Here is a 15,078-nt window from a genome sequence, read left to right on the forward strand (position 1 = left end):
ACAGGACAGCATTTCCATTTCCATCAAATCTGCCATGACCCAAAGAAATGGCGGCAGGAGCTCAATCCGTAAGGACTTGGACTTTGGAGACGGGGGGCACACGTATGAGTTCCACTATGGACAAAAGTGTGAAAATGGTTGTTGAAGAGAGGTTAGTCTGCTTGCTGGCTATTGTTGAGATGCCCTTGGGCAAGGCGTTGTCGCCACCACTGCAGCTGAAGTAGTGCGGACCTCTTTCAATCCCTCCTCGCATGCCTGCATGTGTGTGATATGGTTCTATGTGTGTTGTACAACACAAATTGTATATTCCAGTGTTGAGATGAATTTCCCCTTGAGGGAGTCCAATAAGTCTAAATAAAAATATGATCAAAAAAGAACGACTATACGAACAGGAACAGCCAGGGTTTTGCAAACGTCTGCAGCTGAAATTTTAATTTTTTCCCTCTTACAGGATCCAAACTTACTCAAATGTTTCATGTTTTGACAAAACATTGACATATACCGAACACAAACTAACCAAGTAGTCCCGAAAAGTGACACATTTTGGACCCAAACAAATCGTTTCGGAAACCATACATTTAGAATATTAATATGATCATTTGGATTCATCATATTATTTTATTAAAGCCTTGTTCTTGAGACTTATTTTTAAACATAAAAGACAAATAAAAGAAATCTCCTACAGATGTATTGTTCTTAAAGCAGAAAACGACAACATTTCCATAAGATATATTAAACCAAAGAAAACGACAACATTTCCATAAGATATATTAAACCAAAGCATTCATATACCGTATAGATCAATGACCCGAATCATCCCCATTGATATAATAATGTTTAAACCTTTTCACATTTCAATCCTATTTTTTTTTCATTATGGCAACTTTGTCACTTTGAGTGTATAAAAAGTGCTATACAGTGCTTTGTTTGATTGATTGACAAATACAAGCAACAATTCCTAACTCCTAAAATTACAAAGAAAATAAAAAAGAGAGTGATAATTCTAAGTGGTCTTTAAACGTCTTCAATTTGACTTCCTTAAATGTGTGGACACCATGTCAGAACACCAGCTAAAATATCGTATGTACAAGTGAATTTTGGAGAGGGGGGGCCTAAAAAAAATTAAAAATGGTGATTAGACACCCTCTGGTGGAGAGTCATTACAAAAACTGCTTGACTCAAAATACAGTACCGACCCTTCCCTAAAAAAGATATATCCTTCTCTCATACTACACAAGTTGTGTCACTGTCAGGAATGATATGAGTGAGTGATTTCATTTCATTTCAGTCTGCCACTGGAACACGCTCAATGTCTGTCCATCTTGCGAGCTTTAATCGTCAATGCGCGTCATCCCCAACAACAACAAAAACACAAATGGCAGAAATGTACACGGCGGCAAGTCTTGCACAAACGTGTTGGGGCTGCCACAACACTGTTACATTATGAGATGAAGTATTCAAACTAACGATGTCTTGCAGACACCATGAAAGTAAACACATTCTGAAAATAAATTATTATATCTCTTCTGCTGTTTCAACGTGCGCGCAACACAATACAAGTCAACAGCATGTATTTGATTGATTAAATACATACCGGTATGCTCGTCTACATATTACATGCAAAACGCTTTAAAGACTTCAAGCGGACTAATGCAAGCGAGTCAACTCTGGCTTTTGCACGAAATGCCGTCAACAAATAGACACTTGCTGTTAGGAAGCACTGTCGATCAGGGTTCGTGCAAATAATGTAACATGCATTTATATGCATCCTGATACATCCATTGTCCATAAATGTGTAGGGACGAAGCTTTTGACGTGCTCCTGCATACACCGTGTACCTCCACTAATCGTGCTTCCTTTAGCTTACGCTGAGCCACTGCTGGCTAGCTCAGTTGCTTCAGCTTTCGATAAAAAGAGGCCGCCGTCAAAATGGCCGTTATGCCCATCACAATGAGGATGGCCACGGCAATCCCCAGGCCCACCGACGCGCCCTTGTCATCAGACTGGCCGTAGCCGGACTGGGCTGTGTGCACAAAGAATGGAACGTATTACTTCACAAAGCCACGCGCGCGCGCACTCGCAACACAGGAAATTGTGGATTGTTTGATAATGAAAAAAGTTGTTGTTGTTTGCTTAGTGGTGGCATCGGGGAAAAACACTTACCCTCTTCTTTCGATTGAACGGCTGCTGGAAAGATAGGGAGAGTATTTCAATATGAAGGATGAACATTTGAATAGTCGCTGTACGATATCAATCTTGTATGTCAAGTTGACGTTTTTTCATAGGCGCTAAAAGAGCAACGTATACCAAAGTTTTTCATATAACCACGCCCCGCACCCACGCACACACACTCAAAGCTTTAGCACCGCCCATCCATCTTTTCCCAATCATCAGGTGGGAAGCTTTTAAATCTTTCTTTTCCTGTTATAAATATTTCTCAGCAACAGCAAACTTTCTCAGTCCTGAGCCAATTTGACCTCCTGTAGGTTAATAACTCCATTGTTAACCACTTCAATCAATCAATCAATCAATCAATCACATTTTATTTATATAGCACTTTTCATACATAAAAATGCAACTCAAAGTGCTTTAAAACATTCAAAGCAAAACATAGAATTATCTTCAATCAAAAGAAAAGATAAATTATTTAAAAGTTGTTGAAAGCCAAACTAAAAAGGTGTGTCTTGAGCTTCCTCTTAAAAATATCAACAGTCTCTGCAGACCTGACATCCTCTGGCAGGCTATTCCAAAGGTGAGGACCAAAATGGCTGAATGCAGCCTCGCCATGCATTTTGGTCCTCACCCTTGGAATAAATAAAAGGCCGGCGCCAGAGGACCTCAGGATCCACGAGGGCTGGTATGATAAAAGCAAATCAGATAAATAAGATGGCCCAAGACCATTAACACATTTATAAACTAATAAAAGTACTTTAAAATCGATCCTGAAACACACAGGGAGCCAATGCAGCAATTTCAAAACTGGCGTAATGTGCTCCCGCCCTCTGGTTCTCGTCAGCACCCGAGCGGCTGAATTCTGCAGTAGTTGCAGTGGTGAAATGCTCTTTTTCGGGAGGCCAGAGAGCAGGGCATTACAGTAATCTAAACGACAGGAAATAAAGGCATGCATCAGCACTTCCGTGTTAGCCTGAGAGAGAAACGGGCGGACTCTGGCGATATTCTTAAGGTGATAAAAACCAATCTTGGTTACATTTTTAATATGAGGAATAAAACTGAGCTCAGAGTCAAAAATGACGCCAAGGTTCTTCACACAGTGTGAGGGATTAAAAATGTGTAGTTTTGGTAAAAGCTTCTCTCTCTGACCTTCGGGACCGATAACTAAAACCTCAGTCTTGTCCTCATTGAGCTGTAGGAAATTATCTGCCATCCATGACTTGATATCTAAAATGCAATTTAAAAGGGTATCAATGGGTCCTGTGTCATCAGGAGACACGGCAATATACAGCTGCGTGTCATCAGCATAGCTGTGAAAGCTGATGCCGTGTCCCCTGATGACATCTCCGAGGGGAAGCATATAAAGATTAAAAAGTAAGGGGCCTAAAATCGAACCTTGAGGAACCCCACATTTAATTTCATGAGTTTTAGAGGAACAAGTATCCATACTTACAAAGAAATATCGGTCTGTGAGATAGGAATAAAACCAGTCAAAAACAGTACCAGAGATGCCCACTAGATTTTTAAGTCTATTTAATAAAATTTGGTGATCTACTGTATCAAAAGCAGCGCTTAGATCCAGTAGCACCAAGACTGTGAGTTTTCTCACGTCTGCAGTGCACCTAATATCATTTAAGATCCTTAAAAGAGCAGTCTCCGTACTGTGGTTCATCCTAAAACCAGATTGATATTTCTCCAAAATATTATTTGTATTTAAAAAATGATTCAACTGGATGAAAACCAGTTTTTCTAAAATCTTACTTAAAAACGGTAAGTTGGATACGGGTCTGTAGTTATTAAAAACGCTCGGGTCAGAACCGCTCTTCTTCAGAAGGGGCTTCACCACCGCCGTTTTAAAGGCAGCGGGGAAGACGCCTGTCTGAAGAGAGCAATTGACTATATTTAAAATTTGTTCTTCAAAAAATCCATAAAATGTCTTAAAAAGAAATGTGGGAATTGGATCCAAAAGGCAGGTTGTTGGGTTTACCTGGGAGAAAACTCGAACAAGTGTCCTTGCATCAACCAGGGCAAAACTTTCCAGTGTTTCCTCATGTAAATATGATTGTCCGGGTTTATTAAAACTTGTGTTTTGACGGGCTAAAAGACTGGATCTTATGTCATCGATTTTACTTCTGAAGTGGTCTGCAAAGTCCTCACAGAGAGCATCTGTTGGTCTCTGTGGGGACTTATTAAAATCAGAACTAGTTAAAAGTTCAAAGGTGGAGAAGAGAACCCTGGGGTTGTTTTTATTGACTGTAATGAGGTTTGAGAAATAGGAAGATCTTGCCAGTTTTACTGTTTTATTGTAAGATTTCAGTTGTTCGCATAAAATTTCATAGTGTACTGTAAGTTTACTTTTTCTCCACCTCCTCTCTGCACTCCTGCATTTTCTCTTTGATATTTTGATAGCATTGTTTCTCCACGGGGGTACAGTCTTTGTTTTTGTTGTTTTAATTAAAAGTGGAGCTACTAAATCTAATGATGATTTAAGATGTAGGTTAAAATTGTCAACAATAAGATCACAGGGTGCAGGTAAAATGTCAGCAGGAGTGTTTTTTAAGATCTCGATAAAATTTGCTGCCACCTCAGAAGATAGGTAGCGTTTCTTCACTGTTCTGACCGGGACTGCTAGATGGTTAAAACTGGCGATGTTAAAATAGACACAGTAGTGGTCTGACACTGCCAAGTCAACAACAGAGGACACACCAGCAGACAAGCCATAGGTTATAACCAAATCCAGGGTGTGTCCTCTGTTGTGAGTTGGCTGCAAGACGTGCTGTTTAAAATCCAAGCAGTTTAAAAGGTTTGAAAAATCTCTGGATAGTGGGTCCGAGATGTTGTCCATGTGTATATTAAAATCGCCAGTTATTAATATCCTGTTATAACTGGAATATAAAATGGATAAGAATTCTGAAAATTCTGTAATAAAAGAAGTGGAATGATGGGGAGGTCTATAGACGGTAATGCAGAGAATAGGGGGACTGCTAAAAACAAAGGCATGGTGTTCAAACGATAAATAGCTGCTAAAAATGATCTCCTTTGATAAAAGAGTATTAATAAAAATTGATGCAGTCCCGCCTCCTCTTTTGCCATCCCTTGTAGAAAATAAAAAGTTAAAATTCGGTGGGCAAGCCTCGTTGAGAGCAACTGGAGCATCTGTACCAAGCCATGTCTCAGACAAAAGTATACCATGTAAATTATTGTCTAAAATCAGGTCGTTTATGATAAAAGTTTTGTTTAAAAGGGAGCGCACGTTCAGCACGGCCAGATTAATTATTGTGCTGGACGTGCGCTCATGGTGGTACGAATGAGCAGTATTAACATATACTAGATTACCACTGTTAAAACCACGTTGTTTGTGTGTGCAAGGGAAGCGTCTGCCGGTGATGGTTTCAATGGGAAAATTGTCCGATAGTGGTAAGGTGATGGTTTCAATGGGAAAATTGTCCGATAGTGGTAATGATAATGAGGGCCTGCAGGGGGAGCTAGTGAGGGTGGTGGTACTGTGAGCAGCTGGTATTGGCCTGTAAGTGATGGTAGTGACATTGTCATTGCAGCGTTTATGAGTAGAAGAAGAAATATGATTGGTAAACAAGGCAATGGTTTGTACCTCACTGCTTCACTGAGTGTAATTCACCATTTTTTTTAATTTTTGATAATACATGCTAAAACGTTTTCATTGTATGTTGGCCTACATATAGAAAGAAACGACAAAGAAAAATCATGAGGATTTCGATGAACAAAATAAGAGATTAGCCAAATAAATACAGTGTCTGTGTATACGTGTGTGTAGGGCTGCTCAATTCTGGAAAACAAATATGAATCCTGATTATTTTGGTAATAACTGAAATCACGACGATTCAAACGATCATTTATTTTTTTGGGGTACAAAACGAGAAAATGTTTAAATGTAAAAAATATAACGACAAATGTAAGTAAGTTCCTTTTGGATGAAACAAAATGTATAAAATGAGTTATAATAAATGTAAAAAAGGTGCAACTGTATAGATTCAAGTATGATTTTCCTTGTGTAAACAAACATAGTAAAAATGAATATTAATCATTTTTTTTACGATTATGCCAATTTTTTAATGGTGGTGTGTAATAATCATAATTGTAATTGAATTTCGATTAATTGCACCTGTGTGAGTCTCTTTCCATTTTATATGTAGACTATGCTTATATACTTAGTGGCCTCAGTATTGCATCTCTGCATTTTGCATTTGATGTGTTTCTGTTGTTTTAAATCAAGCTGGGATCTTCCACTCTCACTTGAGTGGTTCGGAGCAGAGTGGGATGGGAATCAGCACCTCCAAATCTGAGACCATGATACTCAATCGGGAAAGAGCGGACTGCCCTCTCAAGGTGTTCCACCAGGCATGACCCAACGGGTGGACAACCTAGGACACTCTGGAGAAACTGTCTCATGGCTAGCCTGGAAATGTCTCGAGATCCTCGGGGAATAACTGGAACAAGTGGCTAGGGGAGAGTGACGTTTTCTCTCTCCTGCTAAAGCTGCTACCCCTGCACGACCTGACCCCAGATAAGCCGAAGAAAATGGGTGGATGGAAGGACCATACTTATTTAGCCAAGTTTCCCTTTTTAACTTTTAAAATGTTGAATCAGCCTAAATTGAATCCTAAAGGTAAAATTTGCCACCCAACTTTGACCTGCGTGCTTCAAGCAGAAAAATGATACATTTTCCAAGTTAGTTGGTTTATTTCAACTAATTTACGGCGACCGTCATTCGTCAGGGCCGTCTTTGCTCATCTTCGAAATCAAGTGAATGGTGTCTGTGTGTTTTGAAGGACAGTCCTGGCAGCCAAAGATGGTCTTTGTTAAAAACAGTAAACACCGAAACAAAAACATTGGTTGTTCATCAGACAGCGACAAAATGCTGCTTGAATTTAAAGTGGTGAAATGACATCAGAGGGTACATACGGTCATCAGTCCTGGCCTTTATGCGCACGGTGAGCAAGGACGGTTCGTCGATGTTCTGCTGGACGACCGCAGTCTCCACATTCCTCCTCCTCCTCCTCCGACTGTTGCATTGCTGCGGATTGCCAAAGATGGTCCGCCAGGAAATGGAAGCGTTTCATTGTTTTGGTTGTTTGAAATGCATGCCTTCGTACCTTGAAGGCGCTGCAAGCGCTTTGCTCGCAGAGTCGTGTGATGCAGTGCAGGTAATAAGTGGAGATGGTTTCGTTCTGCTGCTCGATGAAGCGGAAGGCGGAGAAGCGGAAGCGGGCCTTTTGGCTCTCGCCGTTCTCCAGGATGGTGGTCAGCTGGGCGATGGAGCACCTTTGAATACAATACAATACAATTGATTATTGATTACCTCGACTACAACGCTACTTTAGACTCGGGACATTAGCTAAGAATGCGTAGTATGTAGTAGAAAGATCTCTTTTTCACCTGGACAATGGGTCTCAAAACAATCATACACCAGAAGTATGTGGTGTTTGTGTGTGCGCTTCTTTTTCCCTCTTGACTTACGAGACAAAGAGATTAAAGAAGGTGGAGTTGGTGGGGTGCGGGGACACTGAGGCGTAGCACCGGTCCAGAAGCACAAAGTACCTGTGGACAAACAATGAGGTCCCCAGCACCGAGTCAGAGACTCCGGGTCACAGGCGGATTCCTCACATTTACAATCTATCAAGACCCATGTGGTTGCAGACGAGTGAAGACAAAAAGAGAGCCACCTTGGAAGTACGCAGTAGCAGCATTTCTCAAACTGATCAATAAACCTTCATTCTGCAAATGATCTTACAACAAAGAGTATGATGAACACAGGACCTGGGACTAACTCCAATGATAAATGTTCTTACTGTGACGTAAGGTTGGACGCAACCACCTCCACGTAGATCTTTTTTCTCAGTTCAATGCCCTCCTGCGGCATGATGAGTGGACTGGTGTAGTTTTCATCCTGAAAAATGCAGAAAGAAGTTACGGATGAATATGTTACACATTGAAGGATCTAAATGGCTGGATATTAGCCAACAGGTTAACCAAAAACCAATATGGCAATTCCACATTTACGGACATCGCATAATCAGTTGAAAAGTGATTGAGTCAGTGTGCCCTGATCTGACCAAGCTGGAGAGGATCAGCCCTACAGACAGGACCAGCCAGGGAGGAGACCAGCCCACATTATGTTTAGATTTTGAAGACAGTATAAAAAAGAAAACAGACGAGCAAATTCAATCGACTTGTGTGAGTCTTTATTTACATCGGAAACCTTCTTGAAAGATAAAACGAACGCGCGTTGAGTAAGTAGTTGTTTTCGCTAATTGGGCGTATGGGCTCGACACCTGCAAAACATTCCAACAACATCGTAACAGATGAGCAATTGTGGTGGTTTGTTAGCGGAGGCAGTGGCACCTGGAACAAGGTCATGCTGAGGGTGCTGATGAAGCTGCCGTTGTTGTCCTTTAGAGCAATGGAGGCAGATGACCTGCAAAGGGGATAGAACACGACACCGTTGGGGACACCTTCAAAGTTTTTTTCTTGAGCTGCTAGCTTACTTACACGTCCACCTGGGTGTTGTTGAGAAGATACTCGAGAGGGTAGGCGCACGAGTAATAATATTTGAGCTCCGCATTGTAGGTGATTGTACCTATGGTGGGGTCGAAAGATCGCACCGCACCGCTGACGTTAACCCGTTGGATGTTAGAGAAGTCGGAAAATATTCCCGTTCCTGGTGCGCTTGTGGTCTGAAGAGTATTTGGTTGGAAACAGGAGTTTTTTTAAGCAAACCATCCAACATAGCCTCCTTCAGTATTTTAGCTGGTGCACCACTCACCAAGAAGTTACTCCCGCAGGCGTTCCCTTCTCGGATGGGGAAGCGAAATCTGACCACAGGGGGCGTCGCCGTCTCGTCCAGGCTCCCCTGACATTCAGAATTTCCTATGATGTGGTTGAGGATTAGTAAACTCGCGTTGTATCCCGTGTAGACCACCGGGCAGATTTGGATTGCCAGGTCGATGGCGGATGTGCCGCACACCACTGCGATATCGGTGTATTCTGATGATGACATGAAAAAAAAAAAAAAAAGCTAATTGCATTGAGAAAATGATCACCATTGTAAGTAGGGATGGTCTCAATAATCAATTAATTAATTGGTAGGGATTATGTTAATTGTGTGCTATTGATTGTTAATGAATCGTGACTGGAGGCGATAGCAGCAAATCTTGTGCACTAGCTGCCTACAATCTGCACAAGTGCTGTTGATTCAGTAAACCGCACGGAGTGAAAAATCCGGGTTGTCATTTGATTTCTTTTGTATTCAGTGCTTTTCATACTAACATTCACGATACTTAAATTATGGCTTTACTACTGCGTTATTGTAGGTTGTGTTCCCAAACATTCAGGTTTTATTATGTCACCGCTGTAGCAAAGCAACTCCATTGTAAACCGGGGGGCATGACTGGGCCACCCGGATTGACCAGTGAGATTTATGAAAATATATATATATATATATATATATATATATATTTTAAATTCTTAAATTATTATTACATTATGTTTTGATTTGAATTTTATTGTGTTTTTTTATTTTATTGAATTTTAAGAATGGCCTACTTGTGGTTGTCTAAGGAAGATCTGAACTTCAAATTATTCAGTTTGTCATTTTATTTGAATATACGATGTGTAGGGGCAGGAGGATTGTGCTCAGTGAGAGAAATATTCAGGCCCACCCTGATTTTTCCAGGCCCACCTTTTAGCCACCTTCTGGCTCCGCCACTGTTGTAAACTGAGGACCCCCTGTAGTTTGCTATCTAAAGAATTCTGTCATGAGGTCAGCTGGAGGAAGTTGAGCTCCTTCCAAGAAAAAAAACACCTCTGCTGTGGCGTTAAAATTGTTACTGGCGATCAAAGCAAATGCAGCCAAAAACCTTTAGTATTATTAATAGAGAATTTAAGTCAATTAAGTCAAACACAGAAATTGCACCAGGCGCTCAAGTTGATTTCAACACTACTGTTTCAGCTGCCACTATCTACCAGCACATTTATCAACCTTTGGCCGATCGACATGTGAAGTCAGTTGGCGTGTCCTCGAAGACATGTGCCTGAACTAAAATCAATACGTCCCCCCCCTCGGAGATGGATTGAAGGCAGTCTCACCGGGTCGCCTGGCGTAGGCTCCACAGTCCGATAGGCTGAGGGCCTCTCGGCCCACAATCCACAGTGAGGTCAGGGTGAGGACGCTGATCAAAGCCATCTCCCAGCGCTCTGCCCTCTGTGCGAGAAAGCTGAGGGAGAACTACAAATGTCACTTCAGAAGGAGGTTAATCCAGAAAAGGCATCCTGGATTAGGGAACAAAATCCATTTATGGAAAGTGTGTAGGGATCTAACCTACCTCAGTCTCTCGGCCTAGTTTGTCAAGAAATCGTGCCGTGGAGGCGGTTTTATATGCGATGACCCGACTGCTGTTTTGAGGGCTGTTTTCAGATTGGACGGGAATGGGGTCAATGACACATTGGCGGGGTTTTGGTGCGAACAATTATCTTTTTGTCACACCGAGTCTCGGTGGTCATCTCCTGGAGGCAAATGATGAAACCCAACACATGGCCCTCTTTAAACGAATGTGCTCAAACAATGTACGTGAGGTTTTTTTGAGTGCATGCGTGAAATGCGCCCCTCTAGTCGCTAATATGAAACTCAAATCAAGTGAGGGAATGTTTGCTGGCTATTCAACCATGACACAATGGCGAGAAGAGGGCCTGTTGTCTTCACGTGCGTTTGATTATATCAAATGTGGATGATAGACATCTTTTTCAATGACACATCCAATCTGAGTGGTTTTGAAGCGCAGTTCCCGGAGAAAATGGACACCCGCCACATTCCCTGTACATTGAGCAGCTTTAAATTCAAGATAAAAATTAGTGCAAAAGAGTGAGTAAGAGTCCCGTAAAATGATCTTGTCAGCTGAGGCACCTGGGAAGAGAAAGCTCCGATCCAGGTCAAGATGAAGGATGGGTGTCTCCGTCAGCATCCGTGCCGAGACGCGGTGACGTGACTCCATGCAGGTGTGCTTCGTTGTTCTTCCCACTTTTAGTGAAAGATTTTAGTGACCCGAGGCAGCGGGGACCGCAGTACTCGCTCCACTTGTTCCACTTGTGTGTGATGGAGACATGCGAACATAATGGCCGCTGAAAGTCAGGATCACAGTGCAGCCAGTCATGCACGTGAGGTCAAGACTTTTATTATACGGGTCATCGCGAAGGAGACTCAATCCAGTGAAAAATGGAAAGTTAGTTCCGGCATTCATAAAAGGCATTAGTATTCGGTACTGTAGCCATGTGGGAAAAGTCTCACCAAATAAGAAAAGCCAATAAATCCACACGATGACGCTAGCACCGGAAACTTGAAAATGAGCTATGTGGTAGGCGTCTTATTTTAGGAGATGGGTGGCCTTTTGAACAGGCGTGTGTCCACTTTTTTTTTTTTAAATATGCACTGTAAGTAAATGTATAACACATTGTTATAAGTGATTACAATAATTGTATTCATTTTCAAACAATCGTATTTTATAATCATCACCACCATTACCAAAATGATATATAAGATACGTATATATTATCACATATACATACAGAGCTATAACAGAACAAAAAGTTCGTGTTATATATTAATATTATATTATTAATGTTGGGCTGTTTTAACATAAATACCGTACACATTAACATGTCAGTATTTTTTATTTAAGGTATTCAACGATTAAAACAGAAACATGTTTAAAAATGTTTTTAAAAAATCTAAAGTCTTTAAAAGAAAGCATCTTAAAAATTGTATTTATTATTGATTAAAAAAAAAAAAAATAAGCCAACAACCTAAATTTAGATCATGCTTCTTCTATACTTTATGGTTGGTCAGCATCATAGTAATAATAATGGCATGGATGCACCCATCTTAATATTTCTGCCTTATAAAAATTCAAACTATCTAACTTGAAGTTGCATTTTTTTTTTTTTGTATGTACTGAGAATATAATCCTTCAGCGGCTGTCAATAATGGAGGTGCTACACAACACCTGAAACACACATTTCGTGATGTGCAGAGGTGGGCATCGTCAGTCCGTCGCCAAGTTCTAACCCTCAGTATTTCAGGTCGACCCACACGGTCCCAGTCCACTCTCGTCTGCGACAGCCGATCGGCGTCGAGAACGTAATTTCCACGTCACAGGCAGACACGCAGCCAAGTAAATAAAATAAAATAAAAACAACAGACACACATGCACGCACAGTGTGGTGATGGGTGAAATATAAACAATGTGGAACACGTCATTGAGGTCTGTGTGACTGAAAAGTATACAAACAACACTGTTTTATTTGATCATTTTCTAAATTTATTTTGCTGCGTGTCAGGTGTGCGGCACCTGATTGTGACGTGGTAGCAATAAGTCCGTTCTCGACACCGTTCGGCTGACTCGGACCGACCGGGCGGGCCTGAAATACTGATGAGAACTCACAGCTGGAGTAAAGCACTGACGAATGCCCACCTCTGGTGATGTGTGTGCAAATGATCACTATAGTGTGTTTATAATTTAATGTGTTCATTTAAAAGCAGGGTTCCAAGCTCCTGAAGCTGCGGCAGCCGAGGGGGATGGTGGCTGGCGTGACTTTTGCAGGAGGCGCAGTGACAGCAGTACGAAGCCGACGCTCATCCCGCCCAGGACGACCACGCCCGAGATCAGCGCCGTGGTCACCGGATTCATCAGCTGGGAGGGGTCGCCTGGCGCTGTGAGGTCAAATGTCATGTGTGGACAGTAGAAGAAACTTAAAACAGATTAACTGCTTTGACATAAACTTATCACAAACAAGCTTTGTTAAAAAAAAAAAAAAAAGTATCCCTTGTCATCAGTTCCAGCATTCCAGAAAAGTTTGTTTTTCAGAAATATTGTGCAAGGCTTCTTACCAAGCTGAGTGTTGTTGACGGGGGTATCATCTGGAATAAAAACACAATTGATTATCTTTTAAATTCACTTTCACTTCTGTTAAAGTCAGCAGATAGCGTAGCATTAAAAAAAAACTACCAAAACAAACAGTAAAAAATAGAAATTGTAATACAGTGAACCCTTGCTGCGTGAGGGTTAAGGGGCAAGGTTAGTGGTCCCACCCACGCAAATTTGCCAAAATTAGACGTTCTCCTAAAAATGTTGCCTGACAGTGGTTCTCAAAAGTATCACCTGAATAAAATACTTAGTTCCAGAGGAAGGCATTTTACTAAATTTTGCTGGTCTGTCATTCGTCATCCTCCGCGGCCTAGGTACCTGGCCATTATTTGTCAGTCCGTCATTTTTCGGGACAAACTGAATTGTAATCGTCAGTCAATCCGTCAGTTAAGTCCATCAGTTAGTCCGTCAGAAGTCCGTTGGTCCGTCATTCGGTCCCACCCAAAAAACATCAGAAAAACGAGGGTCCGCCAATTACGAACTGACGGACTGCAACTGCCGGACGCGGTTAGTGACCATTACAACGACGATGAAAACCCACTTGCGTTATTCGTCAGTCCGTCATTTTTAAAAAGTGTCCCGTCAATCATCAGCAAAAAGTGCGTCTGTCAGTGACGGACTGACAGACCAGTCTGACGGTATGCCCACCTCTGCAAATTTGGTCCCCAGCAAGTGTAATTTATGTTTCCGCACTTTCAAGCATGGCGTACTCTTGCGGATTAACAATATGAATATGTATTCATATGAAACTGGCATAGAAACAGGAGTTCAGCACATCCCTAAATCCCAAAACGTCAATGAATGAATCAATCTTCTCGTGGATTGGTTATGTCGTTACTGAACATGTTGGAGCTTATATCGAAACATCAGTGAGTTCGTACCACTCCTGGTGATGATCGGTCCGGCGCTAATGACGGCGTTCCCGCTAGCGGCCGGAAGCGAACCGAGGCTGGCCCCTTCGTCTCGCCTTCGCCGCCGCCCGCAGATCTGCCAACCACGTAATCGGTCATCCCGAGATGTTAAAGAGAAAGTCAACCCAAACATATTTTATTCCAGAATATGTTTTACGCAAAAACGGCATTCTGATTAATATTGCATTTGTGGAATATTGTTGGGTCTCCTGGCTCTGTGCCTTGAGCCTCTCCCTGTGTGTGTGTGTGCGTGTTTGTGTGGGCGTGTCAGGATCAAGGAGACGAGTGGTGCTGGGGCCAGGTGAAACCAATCTTCGTCAGTGTGCTACTTAAGATGGTCCCTGACTGACACCTCGTCACCAGATCAACTCACTCATTCACGAGTTTGTGCATCCAGCCATTTTCCTAGTTGCTACCAAATAGTTTTGCAAGAATATGTTCTATGCAAGCCCACTAGTTGAATCAAGGCGTTCTGATAAATATTGCGTTTGTGGAATAAGTGTCAATCCACCCGTTTTTAGCCATCTCAGGGGGCGACCATTTAGGTCACTTCTGACGAAAAGTGAAAGTCCTAAATGGCATCCATTCAAGTGCCACTCGCAATGAAAAGACAGCGAGAGTCGGCTACTAAATTAGAATAAAATATGGTCCGTTTGCTACACGAGCTGCAGGTTCTCTCCCCTGGCGGCCCTATTCACTCTTAGAAGGCAAAGTGGCCTCAATGTAAAATTCAGTGTCCAACCCTGTGATTTTAATTCCATTACAGGCAAGTTATATAAGGAAGGATTAATTGCGAGCGTACATTTACTGCTGCCTTAATGGAGCGGGCCCAGCTGGTCATGCCTCCATTCAGGTTACAAAGGGCTCTCATCTTGTCACCGTGTCTGTCCGCTTATTGCTCTCCTTGTCGCACAGGACAGCATTTCCATTTCCATCAAATCTGCCATGACCCAAAGAAATGGCGGCAGGAGCTCAATCCGTAAGGACTTGGACTTTGGAGACGGGGGGCACACGTATGAGTTCCACTATGGACAAAAGTG

The 15,078-nt window shown here is 42.0% G+C and overlaps 2 protein-coding genes across 2 annotated transcripts; both read right to left on the bottom strand.

The window, feature by feature from the left end:
- Positions 1-1,799: 1,799 nt before the first annotated feature.
- LOC147145133 (zona pellucida-like domain-containing protein 1) lies at positions 1,800-10,450 on the bottom strand. The gene is made up of 10 exons (XM_086035786.1): positions 10,297-10,450; positions 8,975-9,195; positions 8,701-8,885; positions 8,554-8,626; positions 8,001-8,098; positions 7,669-7,749; positions 7,305-7,473; positions 7,114-7,225; positions 2,164-2,187; positions 1,800-2,023 (listed from the first exon to the last, which is right to left on the bottom strand). The coding sequence occupies exons 1-10, from the start codon at positions 10,391-10,393 to the stop codon at positions 1,884-1,886; spliced, it is 1,200 nt and encodes a 399-aa protein (XP_085891912.1). The 5' UTR covers positions 10,394-10,450; the 3' UTR covers positions 1,800-1,883.
- Positions 10,451-11,824: 1,374 nt separating this feature from the next.
- On the bottom strand, positions 11,825-14,246 carry LOC147145134 (zona pellucida-like domain-containing protein 1). Its single transcript, XM_086035782.1, has 3 exons — positions 14,009-14,246; positions 13,091-13,120; positions 11,825-12,913 (listed from the first exon to the last, which is right to left on the bottom strand). Exons 1-3 carry the CDS (start codon positions 14,169-14,171, stop codon positions 12,729-12,731), a joined length of 378 nt encoding a protein of 125 aa, XP_085891908.1. The 5' UTR covers positions 14,172-14,246; the 3' UTR covers positions 11,825-12,728.
- Between the last annotated feature and the right edge of the window lie 832 nt (positions 14,247-15,078).

This window comes from Filicampus tigris, chromosome 7 (assembly GCF_054856515.1).
Source record: "Filicampus tigris isolate MCC_2025a chromosome 7, RoL_Ftig_1.0, whole genome shotgun sequence".
NCBI lineage: Eukaryota > Metazoa > Chordata > Actinopteri > Syngnathiformes > Syngnathidae > Filicampus > Filicampus tigris.